Below are 24,824 nucleotides of genomic sequence, written 5' to 3'. Positions count from 1 at the left end.
GGCCCCAGAGCACCTGGAGTCTGAGGATGAACTCTGAGTGGGCCTGCTTAGGTACGTGCCTTTCCTTGAGCCAATCACAGTGGTCAGGGTGAGTCGGCATTGGTAGTCAAGGACCTGTTTCCATTTGTGAAGGACAGGGATGGGGGACAGAGGAGGGTCCTAAGAGGTGTTTCAAAGCCCCGTGAGGATGCTGTGTCAAAAATGAAAAGGGGATCTGGAAACATGGCTGTGAAGGTAAACGCTTGCCACATACGCATGAGAACCAGAGTTCAGATTCCCCCGAACACAAGCAAAGACACGTGTCTTTAATCCCAACGCTCCTAAGAAAGATAGGAGGCAGGAACAGGAGAATCCCAGAAGCTCGCAGGCCAAGAAACAGGAGAATTCTGGAAGCTCACAGGCCAGCAAGCCCAACACATGCTATGCTGAACACAAAGAGATCCCATCTGAAAAAAGGCGAAAATCAAGGACTGGCACCTAGGGTTGTCCTCTGACTTCTAAGTATATATGTGTGCTGTAAGTAGCCTGTATAAGTATATGTGTATAATTATATATGTATGCCGAAAGTAGCTTATATAAGTACACATTCATGCATGAACACACATACACAAAATAATAAAACATGAAGGGAGTCCCAATTCAGAGATACCCAGGTTTAGCTCTCAGCAGAGCCTAATCCAGGGATGCGAAGAAACTGGGAAGGAATAGTTGGCGAGCCAGCCTCTCAGAAGAGGCAGTGGCATTGTGTCATAAGCTCTGTGTGTGACTCCTTGTACCAAGAGCCTAGGATAGACCTGTCAGCCCCTCACATTTGGATGAGCCGTAGTTAGCTTGATGCTGCTAATAAGAGCCAAAACAATGTTTCCACAGAGGACTGGAGGAGGTGGCCATCCTGCCCAACCAAACACATGATAGTAACTGGCTCCTCAGAGCCATCAAAAGCCCTCCAGCTTGGAGGCTGTGGTGTTAGTACTTGTTTGTACTGGTTAATACTGGTTACCTGTTCAAGATTCGTTCACCTGCTCCCCTCCCTGGCAGACTGTGTAGTCACCGGCTACCCCACCCATACATCATCCACCCCCCCAACCCCCGTGTATTTGATGCTGGAACCTCCCAGTGAGGGATGTGTGCAGCTTAGGATGCCCAGGTCTCTGGAAGACCAGGGAGACCCATGGTCCCAGGTGACAGTCCTCATATTAAATTTGAGTCTGTCCCTACACTCAGGCTTCCTACAGTCTCCTTCGCAGGGCAGGGCTTTTGACTGCAGCACCAGAGAGCATAGTCCATAGTCATTGCACACCCCTGTCCCAGGAGAAAGTTAGAGCTCTGAGATAGTGAATGTACAGCTCAGCTCCATGCGCCGCCCCCCGCCCCCAGGGGATGGGGTGGGGAGCCATGGCCTCTGAGGCAGCAAGATGACTGGCCATTAGCCCAGGGTCCTCACAGGAGCAGTTTAATATGCAGGGCAGGCCGGTTAAACACACCCCAAAGAAATAAATGATTGTGTGAAGTTCGAGAAAAAGAGGTAGCCTCACTTGGTTCCCCCACCATGCCCAGCCGCACCTACACTGGGGTAAGAATTACCTTACCCAGGGGCTCTGCAGGCCTGGGGAGGGGCTGTGGGGGGAGAGCATGAGTGACAATATCAATTAAAGGTGGTAGTCCTTCCTGTTTGGGAGTGGGACTTCAGAGTGGCAAAATCACATGACATGGGAGTCCTTGAAAGCTCCAGCCCCTTCTCTGCCAGCTTTGAGGGACAGTGGCCACAGGGTGGGGGTAGGGGTGGGGTGCTGTTGAGACAGGCAGAGAACCTAACTAGTGGGGACAATAGTGGTCTGAGAAGAGAGGGTTGTTTCCAGTCCCCCCTCCCCGCCCCAAGCAGGACCAAGACAGAAGCGGGACAAGCCAAGCCTGAGAAAGAAAGGTCCAGGCCCAGGGAGGTTGCATTAGTTAGCCCTGGAGCTACCTTGGCCTGTCTGCAGCCCTACTGACTGGCTGCACACACCACGATTGAGCTTAAGAGGCTATGTCTGCCAGGCACGATGGCACCTGCCTTTAACTCCAGCACTTGGAAGGCAGAGGTTGGCAAACTTCTGAGTTCAAGGCCAGCCTGGTCTACAGAGTGAGTTCCAGGACAACCAGGGCTACACAGAGAAACCCTGTCTCGAAAAACCAAAAGAAAAAAAGAGGCTATGCCTATAGTCTGACACCCTCAGGAGAGAGCAACCCTGGTTTACCCACCCCCACTGTGTCCCTCGGCTTCAGTATCCCTTAAGATGCTTTGATGGCTTATCTCTCAGGGTTCATGTGACAATGGAATACCAATGCCACAAGGGGCACTCTAGAGGGCCAGGGTGGTGTTGCTGGTACCATCCAGGCAGAAGTGATCAACAGCCTTGAATGTGCCTGTCAGCCAAGACGCTTCTCTTCACCTCTGTACAGTGTAGCACGGGGCAGGACCTGGACCACTAGGAAGACCTCACCCTCTGCCCTGGGCTGCCAGCATCCCTCTCCCCACTCTGTTTTCGGGCGCCCACCCCTCCTCCACTATCTCAATTGACCTTGCTTCAAATATCTATCGAGCATCAACCATGCCAGCAGCATAGGACTTGTCCCAGATCCTGCAATAACAAGGCCAGCTCGGGCCACCCACAGAGAGGCAATGAACCTTACCAGAGTCTCTGAGTCTCTGCACAGGGTTGCCTTGTGGCCTTAGGGAAGGATCCTGACACCTAGCAGGGGCCACCAGGAGAGCAGAAAGGATGGCAGCTGTAGTCTCTACAAGGCTAGACGGGACAGTAGTGATCGTTCCTCTGTAACTCCTCTCTGTGCCTGGGGCCTCTCTCATGTCCACGTGTATATATGCCTCAAGTGACCCTCCTGGGAATATAGGTCCTCTTTTGTCCACAGTCCAAAAGCAGAAGCCAGTTTACAGAGCCACCGAGGTATCCTTATGAAGAAGCCAGCTGGACAGCACAGGTTACCTCGGGCTGAATGGCTCCCTCCCTAAATTTACTTTGCTGGAGAAGGGCAGAGTCCGAGCTCAGGAGCAGGTATATGCCTGGCTGGTGACCCAGGTGTACTTCCATAGTAGGTAGCTGGCGACAGTCCCTGGGCCCAACTTCCTCACACAGGTCCCTCTGCTCCGAACTCACAGGTTCTGCTCTCTCCCTTGACAGGGTCTTCTGACTACAGGGCCTTGACTGCTCCCTTAGCTGGCCCTGTAGTCAGAGAGGCTGTGGCTCAGGTTCCTTAGGTGTTGAGACCAGAGCCTTCTCTGAGAAGACAGAGTACACATTCTCTATCATAATATTGAGCTAGGCATGGTGGCAAACTTAATTCCAGCACCACCAGAGTCTGGTGGATAGATCTCTGTGAGTTCAAGGCCAGTCTAGTTCCAGGATAGCCAGAGCTATGTAAAAAAAAAAAAAAAAAGACCCTGTCTCAAAACAAAACAAACTGCTGGTGATAAACCGCCCTTGACCCCATTTAGAACTTTCCAAAATATTTCTATCCAGTCTGTGGCAGTGTGTGTCCTGTGATCGCTATGAATGCAGCCCTACGTGATGTGGTGAACTTAATTAAAACTATGAAAAATAAATATATAAATTATTATCATTGTGGTTATTGTTATTATTACTTTTACTATGGCTATTGGCTCCATTGTACTTCCCAGGGCCTGGACTTTGTAGGTAGCAACATTGTGTCACAGTGTCAAAAGGCAGGGCAGAGCCTGAGAGACAGTTGCTTTGTTTAATGTTTGCTGAAGGCCGGGAAACCAGTCTTGGCTCCATTTTCCCCATTCAAATCAGATGCCAGGGGTCCACATCAGGAAGTAGAAGAGCCAAGACTGAGCTCCGCTAACTGCCTTGAGCCGCCTGGCCTGCCTCTGTCTGAAACACCCAGCACCGTGGACACACGCCTGCCAGGGCCCTGCCTGGAGCTGGCACCATGGCACATGTGACAAGATCCTATCTCAGTCTCTGAGGAACAGCACATTCTTCTCAGGAGCTGCAGAGACCGTGAACTTGGGGCAGGGGCTGGGACCCACCATGGGGAGCAAGAACAAGCAAGCTCCTGAAGGAGTTGGAGGGTTGTGAGGATGAAGAGAGCACATGACTCCATTGTCACATCAGGACTGATACTGACCTGGGCTCTGCTGCTAAAGTCACCCACAGGCAGTGTTCCTCTCCAGAGCCTTCTTATTTTGGTTAGCAATGGACAGTAGGTGGTCTGACCACTGTGGAGGTCCCCAGAGTTCCTGCCCAGGACTCTGTAGCTCTCTTAGCATGCCTGGGATGTTTATATAAGGAAAGCAGCAACCATTACTGTTCCCAGAGTATGTCTCAGAACTTGGAACTAGACTGCATGCTAGAAGCTGGAACAGGGTGCTGATGTTGTACCACCCAGGCCCAAAGCCTGGCCCCGTTCTTGACTCTCTGTGAGCTTGGCCCTGTCATTCAACTCCCCATCTACCTCCAACCCCCGATCTGTGAAGCTGACGTGATAGTGATAGTTGCTATTTCATGGCTTATTGTGAGGACTGAGCTAATGGAGACATTGATTGCCTCCATATTACTAGGTGGCTGTTGCAGCTCCTGCCATTAAATCTACGCTCTGAAGATAAAATATGGAGAAAAGATTCAGTTTTTCTTGTCTTTAAGTGGCATTCCTTCTTAAAAACATTTTTTTTTCCTATACGCTACTGACAAGAACTGGTCACAGAAGCAACCTTAGTTGCATCAGGAACTGGGAGATAATATTTCCTTAAAAGCAGAATTCTTGCAGACTAAAGGGGGCGGGCTATGGAGTGGCAAGTCTCAGCTCCCATGGTCACCGATTATGGACCTGCCCTTTGAAGAGAGTTCGCTGCACCCCCTCTTCCTCAGGGAAGGGGCACCTGGGGCCTCTTGGGTTGGCAAGTTAGCTCCATGGGTAGCGATCAGCTCCCGGAGGCAAGAGTCTCCCGGCAACTGTTGCCTGAGTGTGGCTTCTGTTGGTCTCTCTGTGCTCCCGACTGCTCCCTGCGTAGCGGTCGGAGGATTATGCTTTCCCCATGCAGAGGGGTACGGTTCATGGCATTATTGCTTTTCTGTGCTTGGACGAGGGCAGAGCAGTCCTGGGAGATTCCTTTGAGCAGGGCACGAGTGTGTGGCTCAGCAGCTGCACCTTCTTCCGGTCATCCCAATGCCTGTCTGTGCTGGCTGGAATGCAGCGACCATAGTCTGTACTGAGCACTGTCCTGTGCCTTAGTCTCCTGCACCTGAGGACAAGCGTGGCCTGCACAGCTGAGAAACTTGGCTCACTTCTTAATTAATTCGAACCCAGTAAGCTGCCAGTTGTGGCTAGCAACCGTTGAGCTGTGAAGCTACACACCGGCATCCAGAGTCTCTGTTCCCATATATTAGCAGTAACATTCATCTAGATTTACAAGGAGCACTACTCCCCTCTAAGCACCCCTAAAAAGGCCCAGAGATGGATAGCGTCTTGTCCAAGGACACACCGCAAGGTACCAAACCCTCTCAGGCAGAAAGCCAAGCACACCTTCCAGGTCCTTCATTGTCCATGGTTTCTGATCCGAGTGTTCAGTCCCCTCTGCGTAGAAGGCAAGGTGAGCTGTGCGTATTGGTGGTGCTCTGTGAGCAGGGTGCCAGGCACATTAAAGTGACTTGGAGTAAGGCTGGGATTGGAACTCAGGGCCTTAAGCATGCTGGGCAGTTTCTATCCCTGAGCCACAACCCAGCCTCCATTTAAATTTCCTTCACCCCATTCACAGATAAGACAACTGAGGCCTGTAGACACAGTCCCTTCCCTGTGCAGTGATCCCAGAACCGCCACGTGACAGGTTGGCTCTGATCATGGAAGGTGCGGGGCAGAGTCTGCAAGTTGTACAGCCTGCCCGGCCAGTGTGGGTGCTTAGTAAGCTCGCAGGAGCCTCTTATTTTCCCTCGGTTGTTTTTCCAGCCTGGTTTTCTGAGACTGGGCCCTTTCTAGGTGTGCCAGGTTCCCATTGGCTGCTTCAGAGCTGGGGCTGCTGGGCTGGAGGGTGAGGCCCTTGTGCCAGCTACACCTGTTCCAATGCGTGTGCTGCCAAGGCCACCCCTATCTCTGCTCTTGGCCGAGCTCAAGTTTAGCAACTGCTGTTCTTTCTCCATCTTCACCCATTCCCTCGGGGTGTTCTAGCAGTGTCAGCCCCCGGGGTCACACTGCTTCCTGCGCCTGTGGCCTTGGGAGGGGAGAAGCCCACAGGGAAGAAACAGACAGCCTAGTCAAATTAGAACACAGGACAGTACAAATGAACGCCAAGCTTAAGTGTGTTCTACATGCTACATGGAATATACTTACCCTAGGACTGACCCACCTCTTCCCTGAGGTCTGGACACTGTGTGTCTGGGGTGTTAGCTCCTGTTTTACTTTGGTGTTGTTTTTGGTTTGGGTTTTTTTTTTTTTTTTTTCAAAACAGGGTTTCTCTGTGTAGCCTTGGTTGTCCTGGAACTCGCTCTGTAGACCTGGCTGGCCTCAAACTCAGAGATCTGCCAGTCTTTGCTTCCTGAGTGCTGGGATTAAAGGTGTGAGCCACCACTGCCTTAAAGTGTTGTACTTTCTTAATCTGGCAGCCCTGACTGGTTGGGAAATCCCTGTGGTTTGTAATAAGCAAGACTTCAAGAAAGAACATAGGATTTATAGAATTGACAAGGGACTGACAGGGTCTCTTGAGACCAGGTTGCCTGCATGGACAGAAAATAAGGGACCTTAATGGCTTACTCAGATTGGCTTGAAGACACATAGAAGCCATTCATTCATACACACACACACACACACACACATGTTTATATATATGCATATACATACATACATACATACACACACACACACACACATATATATGTCAATGTCTTTGTGCTAGCAGTCACTCACGCTTGATTCTGACATAAGTCTTGAGTGTCATTAAAGATGGTGAGCCAGAGCAGGGGACACAGGTGGCTGTGGCTCAAGCCTTGTGGGATCTGACCTCCTGCCTGGAGATGTGTGCCTGGAGTGAGGGCTGGGCCAGACCACAGCAAACTTACTCTGCAGCTTTTCGGAGAGACCAGGGTAGTCAGCAGCCTGTCCTGGAGTCCAGAAGTGTGAGAAAGGACAGGCGAACACACACGCACATGTACACACACATACACACACACACACACGCACACATATACACACACACAGCACTGGGATCCAGCACTGGGATCTCTGGGAGAAGATGCATCTAAAGAGGCGAGGTGGAGCACAGATGTGCGCCATGTGTCACATGAAGGAGGTGGGAAGTCGGAAAGGACCTGGTGGCTGCAGTAGAGGGTGGCTGGGACAGGAGGGGACAGTGCTGGAGCTGCCTTCAGCAGAGGCTCTGCGGCTGCCTCCGGAGCTGTTACTGTGTTCTTTTACTCCATTCTTTTCCAGCGACTCAGATGAGGACTCACGAGAGTAGGAAAGAGTAAGAGAGTCTTACTCTGTAGCCCAGGCTGGCCTAGAACTCATTATTAGCCCAGGCTAGTGGAACCTGCAGCAGTCCTCCTGTCTTTGCTTCTTAGGCTGGTGTTATAAACAAGTGTGCCACTATACCTGGTAACATCATTCTTGATATAACTTTGTATTAGTGGTCATTAGGAAGACCCATAGAATCTGCCACCTGTATGTACCCCCTTCTGTGCCACCCGTGACAGTTTGGGGTTTATTGGTGCTTAACAGGATACACAGGGTCCACAGGCCTACAGTGGCAAATGCTACGCCCATGAGCTCTCATCTTTAAAGGCTTATTATTATTACCCAGGTACCTCCTCAAAACACAGACGTCTCTCGGAATGCACACAAAAGATTGGATGTAGCTGCCTTCATATCCTGCACCCATGGTACCCCCATTTTTGGGACTATACCTGTCAATGCTGTGTTCTCTGTGGAGTGCAGAACCCCCCCCCCCCCCCAGGAGGCATGCGCTCTGCAGGATGTAACTGTACCTTTCCGCACCAATTCCACTGTGTGACACTGTGCTCAAATTCTGACTAACTGCCAGAGTCAGCGTGGCATAGCATAGCCTGGCTTTTCCGCGTTCTTTAACCTCTCTGAGCCTCAGGTGCCTGGTGTATGAAGGGAGGATTCTGTAGGTACCAGGCTCAGGTCTGGAACAGTCTATGAGTGATCACACACAAAGCTTCCCTGGGCATGGAGTGACTCGTGGTCAGAATGAGTCTGTGGCCACTGGGAGGAGCAACCATTGGATGCTCGGGAGTGTGGGTTGTATGTGTGTGAACTGGACGGAGCCTGGGCCCAGTTAGGAAAAGGTCCTGTGTGCTCAGCTTATAGGAGAAACCTGAGCTCTCCCAGGCCCCCCACCTCTGACCGGCTGCTTTTGTTCCCTAGTGCTCCTGCGGGAGGAAGTGGTCCAGCTTCAAGAGGAAGTGCACCTTCTCCGGCAGATGAAGGAAATGCTGGCGAAGGACCTGGAGGAGTCACAGGGCGGCAAGTGCTCTGAGGTCCTCTCAGCCACTGAGCTCCGGGTGCAGCTGGTACAGAAGGAGCAGGAACTGGCCAGAGCCAAAGAAGCCTTGCAAGGTGAGTGACGGGTGACAGAGCACAGGCTTGTTGGCAGGCCTGCCCGGGCCTTCCCAGCCATTCTGAGCTTCCTGGAGTTGGCTCCTACAGCATTCTGTCCCAGGGTGTCAGTCGTACTTGCAGGGTTTCATTAGTATATATTTTACATAATAATGGTTTGTTATGACGTTTTCATAGGTGTATTTTAGTCATAGTCATCCCTAACGCCCTCTCTTGTCCCTCCCACTCCTGCCGAGCCCTTCCTCCCAGTTAGTCTCCCTTCCTCGTCCCTCCCCATCCCCACCCCCGAGTCTCATTAGGGCCGCATATAGGAGTTTGCATGAGGGGTTTTTTGGGCACCTTGCCAGCAGCTTCACCACTAAAGCAAATGTCTCCTCTTCCATCAGCAACTATTAACTGTCCATAGAGTCTCAGAGAGGGGTGTGTGGGTGGGGCCTTGGGAGCCATCTTTGATGGACCAGGACAGTGGCTAACTATTGAGTCTATCCTACATTCCTGGGAGCCTTCGGGACTTTCCTGCTTGGGACTGAGTTTGTGCTGGGCTCTGCTGAAGAAACGCAACCCCATTCCCGATAGATCACTCGAAACAGAGATGTCACCTATCCCCATACATCACAACATACCACTCCTGTTTCCCTTTATGGGCTCTGAGAAGGGCCTGGGTTTATTCTCACTTCTCAGACAAGTGCAGCTTCCCTGTAAAGTGCAGCCCTGGACCTGGGGAGACATTGGACCTGTGCTAGTTTGCAGGAAGTTTCCATAGCTCCTTGGTTACCAGCTGCCTAAACATCACAGACCAATGGGTCTCCAGGGCAGCCCGGCTTCCCTGAAAGAGCCCTCAGCCCCCTTTCTCCTGCAAGGCTTCTTGCCCGTGCTCTGGGCTTCAGGAAAGCTTCCAGGAGGTTCTCTGAGAAAGGTAGAAAGCCATCTACGATGCAGCTACCTTGGCACTTTGAGGAGTTGGCCCCACAGTGTCTCCAGAGAACAGCTTTGGGGGGGTGCACGCACGCTGCCTACTCTTTCAAAGTGACATTGTGATAGACGCCATCTGCAGAGTTCACACTTGAGATCTGGGCAGTCCAGTTATAAAACGTAAAGAATTGCAAACAAACAAATAAACAAACAAAAAGCCCATGTTTTAAGTCAGTTTATGGTTTGCGTGCTGTACCTGAGGACTGGAGGTTGAACGTAGAGTCTATCGTACGTTCCTGGGACAGGAACAAAAGCTAGACAGGTAGAAAAGCTTTGTCCCTGAAGCCAGAACTGGCCTGATACTTAGACCACCACGACACACAGAGCAGGAAAGGTTTCTCAGGTGTGGGAGGGGGGAGCGTTTGAGCCTCCTGGTCCACGAGACACTATGCAAGGGGCCACAGTGGAGGATGGAAGGTTGTCCTTGCCAGGAGCCTGGTCACATATCGCGACAGGGTGAGGAGTCTGGAAGATGAACTTCCTTGCTCTCCCAGGTGCAGCTCTCACAGCGTGAAGGGAAGGGGATTTTGCTGGCTGATGAGCCGCCTGGGTCACAGCAGCGTTCCCTGACCCTAGCTTTGGTATGCATGGCTCACTAAGCAGATGACCATATGATATTTCATTGACATGCCCAGGATGCACAAGGAGTCTCTGGGAGGATAGCGTGTGTGACTCTGAAGGCCACTTCCTTGGCAGGAATCTTATTTTGTCAGTGTCTTTGTTAGGATTTCTATGGCTGTGAAGAGACACCATGACCATGGCAACTCTTATAAAGAAAAAAAAAATGTGTCTGGCTGACTGTTCAGAGGTTTTAGTCCATTATCATCATGGTAGGGAGTATGGTTGACTGCAGGCACACATGCTGTTGGAGAAGTAGCTGAGGGTTTTACATCCCGATCAGCAGGCAGCAGGAAGAGAGAAGGACCATTGAACCTGGCTTGGGTTTCTGAAACTCCAGTGTTATACTTCCTACTCCAACAAGGCCACACCTCCTAAGAGTGCCGCTCTCTATGAGCCTCTGGGGGCCATTTTCATTCTGACCACTGCACTCAGGTTATTGTGACCCTGACTACTGGTGGTGGTGGATATTGTGGCCCAGCTGGTACAAGGTAGTTGGATGCTTGGGAAGCCACTTCTCATCCAGAGGTCCATCTGACCTAGGTCACCTCCTTTTGAAACCTCAAAGCCCACTCCCAGTGACACACCTCCTAATCCTCCCTAAAGAGTTCCACCAACTTGACCAAGGTCCCAGAGCCCAGCAAGGCAGAGGCCTTTTCTGTTCCACTAACACCCCTTGTCCTTCCCTCTGCCAGTATCCACTGTGGAGTCAGCCTGGGATAAAAAATTGAGGGTACTTTAGCTCAGTCATGGGATGGCCAGCTCTGGAGTCAGATTTGAACTACAACTTGTACTCCAGCTATATCTGCTCCTTATTGTTTGAATACCACATTTCCCTTTATTGCCCAGGCTAACTACACTCACTGTGTAGCCCAGGCTGACCTTTAAGTCACTGCAATCCATCTGCCTCTGCCTCCCAAGGGCTGGGATTGCAGCTGTGAGCCACCACACCTGGCTCTAACTCTTACTAACTTTGACCTTGTCTGAAGTTCCCATCCTGCCTGAACCTGTACTCCTTTGAGGTAAGGGTAGTACCCATGTTCCTACCTTCAGGGCCAGTAGGAGTGGCTGCCTCACATAGGCTGAGAGGGTTGAGTAACATAAAAGATGAATGGGCCATTGCTTACTGTGATTTATACAGAAACCTAGTGATTGACAGATGGCAGGGGCAGGGTCCGTCTTCTCAAATCTTCTAAGAGTTGCCCCTCCCCCACCACATATGACCTCTAGGTCAGAGGGACCCCAGAGCCCATGCACTCAAAGACAAACAGTGTCCCTGAAAGGCTAGTGGCTGGATACCTCCAGCCACCCAGAGCGGTCCACCTGGGGTCCTGCAGCATCATAAAGAACTCAACTTCCTCACTGGCCATTGCACAGAGCACACAAATTACAGACAGACAGATGTGGCAGGTGGCATTTGGGCATGCAGAGGGATTTATGCACCGAAATGAGGAGAAGGAGCAGACGTGAGCAGACATGTGCCTGCAGAGCAAGCAGCAGATGGCAGGGACATGTGTTAACAGCCAGTGGGCCTGGGGGAAAGCAGTGCCCCAAAGACTTCCTCCCCAGCAGGGTCCCGCTCCACCATCTTACAGGTGAGGTGAGACCTGAAGTTTTCAGTTTGAGTGAGGATTGGGAACTCAAGTAGACACTGGCCCGAGCAGTCATTGGAATAGTGGTGCCCAGTGCTGATGTCAGATTGGGAAGAGAATCAAGTGGAGGGGGCGGGGGCGGGAGGGGGGTCTTGGAAGGCGCCTCTGCCGCCGCCATGGAGTGAGTGAGTATGGAAAATATTGCTTCAGGTTTTTGGTCTCCTTTTGAGTTTAAAAGTAGAAAGTGAATGATGAAGAAGCATTGTGGGCCCGGGTAGCCCATTGCCTCACAAAGCATAATATTGCAGGGTGTCTAAATTCACCCCTAGACACCCCCCATGACTCCCGCTGGGCTCTGTGGGAACTTGCAGGACCATCTGGTATCTGTCAATTTCCCAGGATTCCATTTTCCAACTTCCCTGTAAATTGCAGCATCAACCGTAGTGGCAGTCATGAAAATTGCTTTCTTTCATTTTTTTTTTCTTTAAAAATCTTTTAACAGTGTGTTAAACATGCCGAGCAATTTCCAACAACAATAAATACGACCCAAGGACATAATTTTTAATGACTGCATAATGTTCCACCAAATGGAGGCTCTGTTATTTATTCAGCCATTTTCCTGTCATTGAACATCTGAGGCGTTTCTACCTTCTCTCCTCTCTCCCTCTTTCGTCCACTAGAACATGACAAAGACGGCTTGAAGAAGCCGTTTGTTTTCTGCTCTTGTCATTTTCTGTTGCATTTATGATTTGGGGAGTGTGTGTGTGTGTGTGTGTGTGTGTGTGTCTGTGTGATGTTTATGTCTGTACGCCAGGGCATTTGTGTGGAAGTCAGAGGACAGCTTGTAAAAATCAGTTCTTCCCTTCCGCTGTGTGGCTCGTCAGGATTAGCAGCAGGTGACTTGACCTCTGAGCCATCTCATTGTAGAGAAAAGGTCTCATGTATTTCCCAGCAGGCCTCAAAATTGCTATGGTCTAGGGGCTGGCCTTGAACTCCTGACCCTCCTGCCTCTGCTTCCGGAGTGCTGGGATTCTAGTCTGCTCCACCTTGCTTGTATGATTGGTACTGGGGATCAAACCCAGGGCTTGGTGCACGCTAGGCATTCAGTCTACCAACAGAGCCACACTCCCAGCCCCGTATTTAAGTAATTTATTTATTTATTAAATTTATTCTATGCGTATATGTGCATGTGCACATGAGTGTGATCACCTGTGGAGGCCCCGTGAGGGTGTTGGCTACCAGGAGCTGGAGTTAGAAGCGGTTGTGAGCCGCTTGGTGTGGATGCTAGGAACTGAGCCTGGATCCCCTGCAAGAGCAGTCTGAGCGCATAACTGCTGAGCCAGCTCTCCAACTTCTGTTTGTTTCTTAAGATGCCGCTTCTCAAACTTTTCTCAAGCTCTTAGGGAACTGAAAAACCCACAAAAGCTGTTTCTGTGGCTTGAAATATCATTGCTTGTCGTTCCTTCAAGAACTTCCTGCTGGTGAGATGTCTGGATTCTCACTAATTCATTTGAAAACAACAGTGGCCAGGTGTGGTGGCACACGCCTTTAATCCCAGCACTTGGGAGGCAGAGGCAGGTGAATTTTTGAGTTCAAGGCCAGCCAGGGCTACACAGAGAAACCCTGTCTCGAAAAACAGAAAAGAAAAGAACAAAGGAAAAGAAAAGAACAGTGACCTGATACATGTTAACATCACCAGCATTGATTTTTTTTTTTTTTAAACGAGAAGTAACTATTCCTACCCCAAAGGGTTTAAGTTGAGTACAACATTGTGTCTGATGGTTTCTGTTGTTTGTTCTTTGAGACAAGGTCTCTCCTAGACCCTTGAAACTTACAATGTAGATCGGGTAGCAAACAGAGATTCCCCCTACCTCTGCATCTTTAGTGCTGGGATTAAAGGTGTGCGCTACCATATCCAGCTGTGTGTGAGTGTGTGTGTGTGTGTGTGTGTGTGTGTGTGTGTGTGTGTGTGTGTGTGTTGTTTACTGAGATACTGTGTGGCTCCGGCTGGCTTTCTCAAACTCACAGCAATCCACCTGCCTGTCTTTGCCTTCCTGGTTCTGGGATTATAGCTGGGAACTGGCACACTTAGCTTCACTGCTGTTTCTGAAAATAAATTAATAAACAAATAAACAAACAAACAAACAAATAAATAAATAAATAAAAATCCTCTCCCTGCCTCATAGCATAGTGAGAGGCCCTGGGCTACTGCAGTGTTTTGGTGGAAAGTTGACTTCATGCTTGAGGAGTGGGAAAGCAGAGGAACGTATTAATTACCTTAATTACGTAACCATGGCTACTCCTTGTCTTCAGGAAAACTCCCTGGGTGATAGATTGTTTCCTGAAGAGTTCATTGAAGTGTGGAGTCCAAAACCTCACCCACAATTGTATCTGTCAGTTTGTATTTCAAATGGATATTTTGCCACTTGTGACGCTTTTCCAGGGACACCTATCACTTGGAAAATAGCAGTTCTGAGTTGTTCAGATCTTCCAAAGGTGCTGCTGATGTTTCTGAGACAGGGTTTCATGCAGTCCAGGCTGGCTTCGAACTCCCTATGTAACCAAGGCCAACCTGCAGCGTCTGGCCCTCCTGTCTCTACCTCCCAAAAGTTAGGACTGCAGACACACCAGCACATCAATCAGGTGGACGGTCCAGATGTTGACTATTTCATTCTCTGTTATCAAAGAGTTCCATGTGTTAATGTCACCAGCATTGTTTCTCAAAAAGTCAAAGAGTGGCAGATCAGCTTTGCCAGAATTCTGATTCTTAATGCTCCAAGAGGCAGGTGCATCTCTGAGTTCAAGGTCATCCTGGTTTACAATAGTGAGTTTCAGGCCAGGGCTATGTAGAGAGACTCTGTCTCAAAAATTATTAGTTATTACTTTTATTAATTATTATTAGTTGTGTGTGTTTATTATTGTTAAGTGTGTGTGTGTGTGTGTGTGTGTGTGTGTACATATGATGTAGTGCATGTGTGGCACACAGAGGACAGCTTTTGTGGAGTCTGTTCTCTCATTCAACCTTGACATGGGTTATAGGGTTCATGTCACCAGGATTGCACAACAAATGTTCTAGCCACTGAACTATCTTCAAGCCAAGATAGTTTGCTCTGAAGCCCAGGTACTGTCATAACAATACAAGCTACCCCTGATTTGCCTGGGGTTTCTTAGTTCATTTGCAAACTCTGTGAGGCCATTTGCTAGATGCCATGGTTTGCAGGTCTGTCATTCTTTCAAGCACCAGTTTCTGCAAGTTGTCTGCAGACCTCTACAAACATCTCCCAACATGCAAGTAAATAGATACAGATAGGAATTTTTAAGTGGATAGTTTAGCTGACAACTGAAACACCTAACTATTTCCCATCAACCTTTTCCCCTCAGTTTTCCTATCCCACCTCTGTATGCAGCAAAGAACCATTTGATTATAAGACATATATGAGGGGGTTCAAAGTTATTGATCAATTTTACTGCTTCAGTAAGCACACCCTTTTTTATTTTATTTTATTTTATTTTATTTTATTTTATTTGTGAATTTATTGAACCAGGGACTGGTGTATGCTTGCCTATAGATCCTACAGCTGAGTTATGATCACATTGTTATCAAAGGCACTCTTAAGTTCTCTCTCTCCCCCCTAACCCCCCTCCCTGTGCGTGTATGTGTGTGTGGGGGGTGGGGTGGGGGGATGTTTGTGCATGTGTACACTCCCAGAAGCCCACATGCAAAGGCCAGAGACTGGTGTTTGTTGTCTTTCTTAGTGGCTCTCCACTTTGTTTCTTGAGGCAGAGTCTCGTACTGAGCCTGAAACTTGATGTTTTCTCTGACTGGCTCCCTGTCTCTACCCTGTGAGCGACTATGTCTGTCTTTTTTATGTGCATGCTGTGGGATTTGAACTCAGGTTCCCCGTGCTTGCATAGCAAGCGTTTTTAACTGCTGTTCTATCTCCCCAGCCCCAGTATTTAGTTTTGTTTTTTAAAACTTGGACAAACAGCCTGAAGAACACAGTTCTGCTGATACAGTTTGACAGCACTGGTGTGATTTCTAGTAAGACATCAATCCTTCCCAACTATAGCTTTTACACCAGCTCTATACATACTAAACATAGAGTTAAAGGGGGGGAAGGCAAATAGCATCTTGTGTTCCTATGAAAACTGTTCTCACAGGCCCCCCAGAAGCCGATTTGGATGGTAAGGGCTAGCACCCATCTTTTTATGAGCGACACACTCCTGATAGTCACATAAAACAGATGTTGTTGTTGTTGTTGTTATATTCCCAGTTTTCAGAAGTGGGGACATGCTTCAAGCAACGTGTGTGTGTTTAGGTTACATGACAGTTTCTGGGTGGAGCTGGGTTTGAACTCCAGTCCGTGGATGGCGCCGGCATGGTCGGACAGTGGGTACTACTCTAGGGAACTGCTCAGACAGAGACGGGAAAGCAGCCTGGACAGGCAGGGACAGCGGCTGATAGTGAATCTTTGCTTCCGGAGATGCAGGCAGGTGAAGTCTGGGACTCTCCAGAGCGGCCCTCAGAGGAGGTCAGGGACTATGGGAACCTGAGAGCTTGGTAAGAAAGGTGGGATTTGGGGGGCTGTCCCCACTTCCCTTCCTCCTTTCTTTACCTTTACATCCTTTTCAAAAATTAATTAATTAATTAAATTTATACTCCATATTTTATTCCCCGCCCCACCCCTCACCCCCTGGCCACCCTCTGACTGTGCCACATCCCACACCTCCTCCCCACCCCTGTCTCCACGTGGATGTCCTACCCCCCCCCCACCCCACCTGACCTCTAAACTCCCTGGGGCCTCCAGTTTCTTGAGGGTTAAGTGCATCATCTCTGAATGAACACAGACCCGGCAGTCCTCTGCTATATGTGTTTTGGGGACCTCATATCAGCTGGCTTATGCTGCCTGGTTGGTGGTCCAGTGTTTGAGAGATCTCAAGGATCCAGATTAATTGAGCCTGCTGGTCCTCCTACAGGATCACCCTTCTCCTCAGCTTCTTTTAGCCTTCTCTAATTCAGCCACAGAGGTCAGCTGCTTCTGTCCATTGGTTGGGTACAAATATCTGCATCTGACCCAGCTGCGTGTTGGGTTCCAGAGTGAAGTTATGCTAGGTCCGTTTTTGTGAGCGCTCCATAGCCTCAGTAATAGTGTCAGGCCTTGGGACCTCCCCTTGAGCTAGATCCCACTTTGGGCCTATCTCTGGACCTTCTTTTCCTCAGGTTCCTCTCCATTTCCATCCCTGTAATTCTTTCAGGCAGGAACAATTATGGGTCAGAGTTGTGTCTGTGGGATGCCCCCCTCTCCCTCATTTGATGCCCTGTCTTCCCGCTGGAGGTGGGCTGTATAAGTTCCCTCTCCCTACTGTAGGGCATTTCATCTGAGGTCTGTCCCTTTGAGTCCACCCCCCCCCCCCCAAGAATCTAGTGCATTCTGGAGGGTCCCCCCAACCTCCTATCTCCAGAGGTTGCCTGTTTCCATTCTTTCTGCTGGCCCTCAGGGCTTCAGTCCTTTCCCCTCACCCAATATCAGATCAGGTGTCCCTTATCCACTTTCCCTCCCAGGTCCCTCCCTCCTTCCCCACTTGTGATTGCTTTCTTCTCCCTCCCAAGTGGGACTGAGGCGTCCTCCTCTGGTCACACCTTTACATCCTTGTCTCTGTTCTCTAGCACTTGGGCATGTTTGTGATTACGTCTGTGCAGGCTACCTTTGCACATGTCCCCAGGCCTACAAACCATGGATTGTAGATTGAAGAGTAGCTGGGACTGATCTGCCCCTCCCGTCCCCCCCCCCCCATGCACATCCATGACACTGTAGCACCACCATGTTTGAAGAGCTACTTAATACTGCCTACTTCTTTCCTCATATCCACATTCTGCCTCGCATCTCAAAGGCCTGCTTCTCTCCAGAGGTTGAACTGTTAAATTCCTTCTTGGTAAACCGAAGGCCCACTCAGAGCTACTCAGCTGGGAGGGCCTCTGGGCCGGCAATGGCAAATCTCAGAATTCAATGAAAGCTTCCAGAAAGTTTCACCCGATAGTCAGAAAAAGGAGCTGAAACACCGTTAGCTCCTTTAAGTATTGTTAGCAGCCCCTCCAAATGCTGATGGGAATTTACAATCAGGTAGGAGGGGCGGGTGCTTCCTTGGCTCTGTTAAAGCTTCAATGGACAGAGCCACCAGCCTGATTCAGGCTGCGTCACAAGGTTCCTAAGAAGGGCACGTACCCTAATGGTCTCCCACAGACAGGTCTCACTGTGTAGCCTAGGCTGGCCTTACACTTGAGATTCTCCAGCCTTCACCTCCTGAGTGTGGAAATCACAGGGGTGCACCCTCACACAGGATTCCACAAGCACTTTCCTACAAATAAAAATGGAGTTGCCGGGGTGACGCCATGACAGAGTCATTCCCAAGCGTGGACAGGACTCTGGGATCCAGCTCTGCCAAAATAAAGGGATATTAGCAGTAAGGAGGTTTGCAGAAGCCACAAAGAGAAGTGAGAGTTCCTGCGTGCCCAGTTCCCCTGTAGGGCCCTCCGCGTCTTCCGCTGCATTATACAAATGCTTTTAAAGCCATCTCTTGGGCCAGCGATATGGCTCAGGGGCTAAAGGGGCTTGCCACAGAAGTCTGACAACCTGAGTTTGAACCCCGGGAAACCTTGGTGGAAGGAGAGAACTGACTCTTGAAAGTTGTCCTCTGACCTCCACATGTAGACCACAGAATACCTGTACCCGCTTCTTCTTCTTCTTCTTCTTCTTCTTCTTCTTCTTCTTCTTCTTCTTCTTCTTCTTCTTCTTCTTCATAACCCCTCCACCTCTCTCTCTCTCTCTCTCTCTCTCTCTCTCTCTCTCTCTCTCTCATGCACACACATGTAGTAAGAAATAAAAATTTTAAAAGGCTGAGGCTGGAGAGATGGCTGCACAGTGTTTAAGAGCGCTTGTTGTTCTTGCAGAGGACTTGCGTTTGGTTCCCAGCACCCAGATGATGGCCCATAACTATCATCTGTGACTCCTATTGGGCAGAGCAAGTCATGTGACCAAGCGATGCCCTTCGGAGGTGGGGTTAGGGAGGGGACTCTTTAAACCCAGTTCCTTGGCCACCATTACCGCCACAGTCTGCTGGGGATCGTTTCCCATGGAACTGCTAGCAGGATCTGGCTGGGACCTCAGGGTTCTGGTCACAGCTGTTCTAGAGCATACTGTGTCCCTTCTGGGTTTATGTTTTTTTGGTTTGGTTTGGTTTGGTTTGGTTTTTCGAGACAGGGTTTCTCTGTGTAGCCCTGGCTGTCCTGGAACTCACTCTGTAGACCAGGCTGGCCTCAAACTCAGAAATCCGCCTGCCTCTGCCTCCCGAGTGCTGGGATTAAAGGCGTGCGCCACCACGCCCGGTTACCCTTCTGGGTTTATAATAGGCTTTCTTTTTCCAAGTTTAAATTTTGATTGACATGTGATTGCGCACACTTAACGGGGTGGTACAACATCTTGACCTGTGCAAACGCCTACAGTAATCCCTTTAAGATGGTTAACTTTTCTGATACCTTACATTTCATCATCCCTCCATGGCGAGGACATTTTTAGCCTTGCTCCAGCTCTTTCAAAATATGCAATATCTGTCAGCTGTAGCCTCCCCACGGTGTGTGGTGGGAATTGTCACCTCACTGTGTGGTAGGTCACCAGCCTCTTGGCCCTGCCTCTCCCCAGCCTCTGGTGACCCTTCCAAGGTCAGCTTCTGTATAGTCTGAGTGAATGAGAAATTCACACACCTTTTCTTTCTTTTTCTTTTTCATTTTCCCTTTGAGACAAAGGTCTCAGTATGTAGCCCTGGCTGGCCCAGAACTTGCTATGAAAACAAGGGTAGCCTGAAACTCACAAAAGTCCCACTACTTCCGCCTCTCAGGTGCTAAGATCAAAGGTGCGTGCCATCATGCCCAGTTGCCATGTCCCCCGGTCATTCTCCCACCTTTGCTGCCCGCCAGGGCAGGTTCCCTGACGTGGATACAACCTTCCTGATGAGCAGCCTTCTAGTCTCAGTCTCCACACTTCAGTTCTAAACTGTTGTGAAGTTGTTGTTCAGTTAAAAATTGTTGTTGTATGTATGGGTGTTTTGTCTGCTTGTCTGTCTTCACACCATGTGTGTAGTGTCCAAGGAGGCCAGAGAGGGCGTGAGATCCTTTGGAACTAAAATTATAGACGACCATGAGCCACCGTGTCGGTGCTGGGAACAAAGCCCAGATCCTCTGGAAGAGCAGTCAGTGCTCTTAGCCACCACTGTTCCAGCCTCAACCACGGAGTTTTGGCCCTTGAGTCCAGTTCCAGGCCATCTCATGATACACTCACAGCTTGTAGTTGTCATTGAATTCCTCCTCATTCTCCTCCCCCTCCTCCCCCTCCTCCCCCTCCTCCCCTCCTCCTTCTCCCCCCTCCTCCTCCTCTTCCTTCTCCTCCTCCTCCTCCCCTTCCTCATCCTTCTCCTTCTCCCCCCTCCTCCTCCTCCTCCCCCTCCTCCCCTCCTTCTCCTCTTCCTCCTCCTTCCTCCTCCTCTTCCTTCTCCTCCTCCTCCTCCCCCTCCTCCCCTCCTTCTCCTCTTCCTCCTTCTCCCTCCTCCTCCTCCTCTTCCTTCTCCTCCTCCTCCTCCCCCTCCTCCCCCTCCTTCCCTCCTTCTCCTCTTCCTCCTTCTCCCTCCTCCTCCTCCTCTTCCTTCTCCTCCTCCTTCTCCTCCCCCCCCTCCTTCCCTCCTTCTCCTCTTCCTCCTTCTCCCTCCTCCTCCTCCTCTTCCTTCTCCTCCTCCTTCTCCTCCTCCTCCTCTCCCTCCTCCCCTTCTTCTCCTCTTCCTCCTTCTCCCTCCTCCTCCTCCTCCTCTTCCTTCTCCTCCTCCTCCTCCCCCTCCTCCCCTCCTTCTCCTCTTCCTCCTTCTCCCCCCTCCTCCTCCTCTTCCTCCTCTTCCTTCTCCTTCTCCTCTTCCTCTTCCTTTTCCTCCTCCTTTCTTTCTTCTTTCTCCTCCTTCTCTTCTCTAATTCTTCTTCATTTTCTCCTCTTCTTCCTCCTTCTCTAACTTACTATCTCCGTGAGGAAGACCTTGAACTCCTGCTTCTTCTGACCCACCTACCTCAGGACTGAGGTGGGAGGTACCATGCCCAGTCTAGGCACTGCTGGAGATTGAATCCAGGGCCACAAACACGCTAGGCAGGCTCTGTACCAACCGAACTGTATCCCCAGCTCCAGTGACCTCCTGAAAGTCTGAGGACAGAACCCTTCCTTCCGTTCCTCCTGGGAACATATGTAGGATGAATCTACCTGAAATCCCATGGCTGCCCAAGGACCTGCACTGTTTGCAGTGCACGTGACCTCAAAGCCTCACTCTTGTTCCCCATAGGGTCAGGAAAACGCACCCATGTGGTCCCTGGAAGGACTCAGGTAGGAACTCACACTGGGTCCTTCTGAATAATAAATGGTCCAGGTTTGTTTAGCATTGGGATGGCCCATGCTCTGTCTGCTTGAGCCCCTGCTACTCCTAGACACCTGTGTTAGTCTGCCACTGCACCCTGAAGAGGGCATGAGAGACCTAAATGGTTTGGAGGCCAACCCTGGTCCCCAGACAGCTCTCTGAATTTGAAAGACATTTAGTAGATCCTTGGTGAATTATCACAGCAGGGAAGAAGGGAGCCCCAAAGAGTGGGGGAAGGGAAGGTATGAATCTCTGTGTCCTGCCAAGCCCTGTGAGGCACAGGGCTTGTTGAGTGTTTGCTCTAGAAGGTGATCAAGGCTGATCAGGACCACAGGAGTCTCTGACCCCTTTCATCCAGTCTGTTTCCTATGCCATTGAGAGAACATGGGGTACGATTTAAAGCAAGAGCTACTGGACCTTGACCTTGATCCTGGCTTCTGAGTCATCCCCACTCCTTTCCGAGGTAGGGAGTGGAGCCTTATAGAAGTGGGCATTGCAGCATCTCAGCTCCAAGACATACCAGGCTCTCAGCCAAAAAGGCCTGGCCCAAGATGTAGTTCCATTGTCTCGCCACATGGGACCCCGGGGTCAGGACATGGCCCTGCAACTGTGCGGGAGAATGAAAACCATTCTGGCCTCTGTCCCAGAAGAGGCACTGAGGCCTGACCCCAGGAAGTCATGTGTTGAGCTGGCCTCCGAGGTGGTCAAGTTTAGTTGCCCTGAGCACTGGTCCAAGGTGACCATGGGCACACATCAAGTATGACAGGGTCTCTGACCTGGTCCTTCTCAGCCATGCTTGCTCCACAGGGGGAGGCCCTGAGGAGCCTTTTAGGGCCTAGAGGGGCACGAGGTGGGCACATGCAGCAGGCTCTAAGTGTCTCACTTGGGTTAGCAAGTCTTCGTGGGCAGCACCCAGGCCAGCCCTGGGCCAGTAATGTCACGTACCTATCTACACCTTCCCCATTTCCCTTGGTTTAGGAGAGGTGAGCCTTAACTGGGGAAACTGAGGCTCCAAGAGAGTCGTTCAGAGTGGAAATCCCAACATCTGGCATGTATACCTTTTAGTGACATTCTTTTTTTTTTTTTTTTTAGACAAGGTTTCTCTGTATAGCCCTGGCTGTCCTAGAACTCACCTTGTAGACCAGGCTGGCCTCGAACTCAGAAATCCACCTGCCTCTGTCTCCCAAGTGCTGGGATTAAAGGTGTGCACCACCACTGCCCCGTTTAGTGACATTCTTTAAGTCAAGTTTTAATTTTAGCATGTGCACGTGCTCTGTGTGTGTGTGTAAACATCGAGCCACAGCACACCTGTGGAGGTCAGAGGACAGCTTTGTGTCCCTCTATCCTGTGGGTCTTGGGGCTCAAACTCAAGTTGTCAGATTGACAGCAAGAGCTTCTACACCCCAAGACAGCAGAGGGCAGGAGAGCTGACCCTGCCTTGCCCTTGTGGACTGAGGCATTGAATGAGCTAGCCTGGGGCAATGCTGGAGACCTCTCCGTGGTGGAGCAGCTGCAGGAGAGCTGGTGGCTGACCAACTCAGCACCCTCCCAGGCCCAGATCCAGGGCTTTGAGTGGGCCCACCCCAACAGCTACCCCATCTGGGACACGCTGGAGCTCTGAAAGGGGCGGTCCTGCAGATCCAAAGCTACAGGGTCTCCGTGACACAGAGCAACACCTAGCCAGGCAACTGTGGTAAAGGTGAGAGAAAGAACAGTGTCTTCAGAGACCGTCCTCTGGAAAAGCCAAGCATTGGGGACTCTGGGCCTGTGGCCCAGGAGCAAGACCAGGCACACTGAGGCTGGGTACTGGAGCTGAGCCACGACCCAACTCTGTAGTGCTGCTTTGTAAATCGTGCCTACCACACATGCTGACCAACAGCTAAGAAGAAAGCTGCTGACAGATGGGAGAGCTATGCAGGCCGTGGTGGTCAGAAGCAGAAGTAGGAGAGGATTTTCTTGGTACTGAGCTAAAAACTCAGACCAGCTTCTCACAGAGTATGCCCATTGAGCTCTGGGGACAGTATTGTGGTTGGAAAAAGATTTGAGCTGTCAAGCCATTGGTCCTGTGACCTGCTTAAAAGAATAAGTGTGTGTGTGTGTGTGTGTGTGTGTGTGTGTGTGTGTGTGTGTGTATGTGTGTGTGTGTGTACATGTGTGTGACATGGTGGCATGGCCTTTAAGGCAGTGGATCTTTGAGTTTAAGGCCAGCCAGAAACCCTGTCTTAAAAGAAAGAGAGAGTGAGAATTCTGATATTCAGTATGTATATAATCAGTATAGACCACAAATGTATTTCTGGAATATTTTTATAAACCAGGCATACATTGAATTAATATATATGAATGTATATACATATATAATATTAATATATGTGTGAATATAAATCTATTCAGGCAGTCCTCCTGTAGCCCTACAGCAGAAGAGGAAACTGATGCATGCAGAACAGAGCTCTGGGTAGATAGGATTTAAATGGAGGATAAGTCAGGCCAAGCAGTGATCCAGCTATAATCCCAGCTACTCAGAGGGCTGAGGCAGGAGGATTACAGATTCAGGGCTAGCTTAGGCAACTTATCAAGCCCCTGCCTCAAAATGAAAAGTAAAAAAGGGTTGGGGATATATCCTAGTGGCAGAGTGCATGCCCAGTGTATGTGGGCCCCTAGATTCAAGCCCCAGCACTGCACAAATGAGTGGATGGATGGATGGATGGATGGATGGATGGATGGATGGAATGGATGGTTGTGAGCCACCATGTGGTGGCTGGGATTTGAACTCAGGACCTTCAGAAGAGCAGTCAGTGCTCTCAACTGCTGGACCATCTCTCCAGCCCTGTGTTTAATCACTTTTTAAATGAGGAGCTATTTGCAGAGTGGCTCTCGGGGTCAGACTGTTCCATGGTTCTGAGGTAATGGGCACAACTGAGTTGGCAGTCAGGAATGTGGAGTCCACAGCTGGGCATGCAGTGTGCCCAGACTCCTAACCTGGATAATGGGAAGGGGGCAGTATCAAAGTCCTTGTCATCCCGCCCCACCTGCTGGTTCCTATAAGCAACAAGCTAATGAGAAAATTCCCCTAATGAGGACCAGCCATCGCCTATGGGAAGGCCAGACATAGCCTCATGCTGCTGTGGTCATGGTACGGGTGGAACGACACCAGCTTGCCTACCACAGAGGCTGGAGGCCACATGGCAGAACTTGGCCTGTTCACTTACTTTGGCAACCCCTGCAGGGCTGCGCTTGAGATTCCAAGGAAAGGGAAGGGGCTTAGTCAGAGCCCTGGGCTCAGACACTGGACCATGCCCACCCTCCAGGCTCCGGGAAGAGCTGGGCAGGTACTACCCTTGGTCAGATCTGCTCAGCTGCCCTGCAGACAGGCCCAGCTAGATTGTGCTGAACAAGTGGTGTGACCATCTGTTGCCAGGAACTCTCTCCTACCTTGTGCCCCGCCCTGGGTAAAACACCTGGCAGAGTCTCAGGAACGGGGCCTGGCTGGGAGCATCACGTGGGTTTATAGGCCTGTTGCTGCCCTGGGAGGGATAGTTACCACTTCAGGATTCGTAGCGCCTGGACTGAGGTCTTTAGGACACTGGCTGTTTCTCAGTTTTTGGTATGTTGGTT

General features: G+C 50.3%; 1 protein-coding gene across 3 annotated transcripts in view; it reads left to right on the top strand.

Moving 5' to 3' along the window:
• The window catches only part of Kazn (kazrin, periplakin interacting protein), a gene marked incomplete at its 5' end in the record, with an annotated part of 137,012 nt that overhangs the window by 20,798 nt on the left and 91,390 nt on the right, over positions 1 to 24,824 (top strand). For 2 of the 3 annotated variants that reach the window (NM_144531.3, NM_001109684.1), the window contains 5 exon segments: positions 3,146 to 3,157; positions 3,346 to 3,347; positions 3,350 to 3,351; positions 3,354 to 3,363; positions 8,394 to 8,589. In NM_144531.3, coding sequence (NP_653114.3) covers positions 3,146 to 3,157; positions 3,346 to 3,347; positions 3,350 to 3,351; positions 3,354 to 3,363; positions 8,394 to 8,589 — 222 coding nt within the window. 3 annotated transcript variants of the gene reach the window in all.

The sequence above is a fragment of the Mus musculus genome, chromosome 4 (assembly GCF_000001635.26).
Source record: "Mus musculus strain C57BL/6J chromosome 4, GRCm38.p6 C57BL/6J".
Classification (NCBI taxonomy): domain Eukaryota; kingdom Metazoa; phylum Chordata; class Mammalia; order Rodentia; family Muridae; genus Mus; species Mus musculus.
Note: the sequence above shows the minus strand (reverse complement) of the source record. Positions and strands in the feature narration are given on the sequence as shown.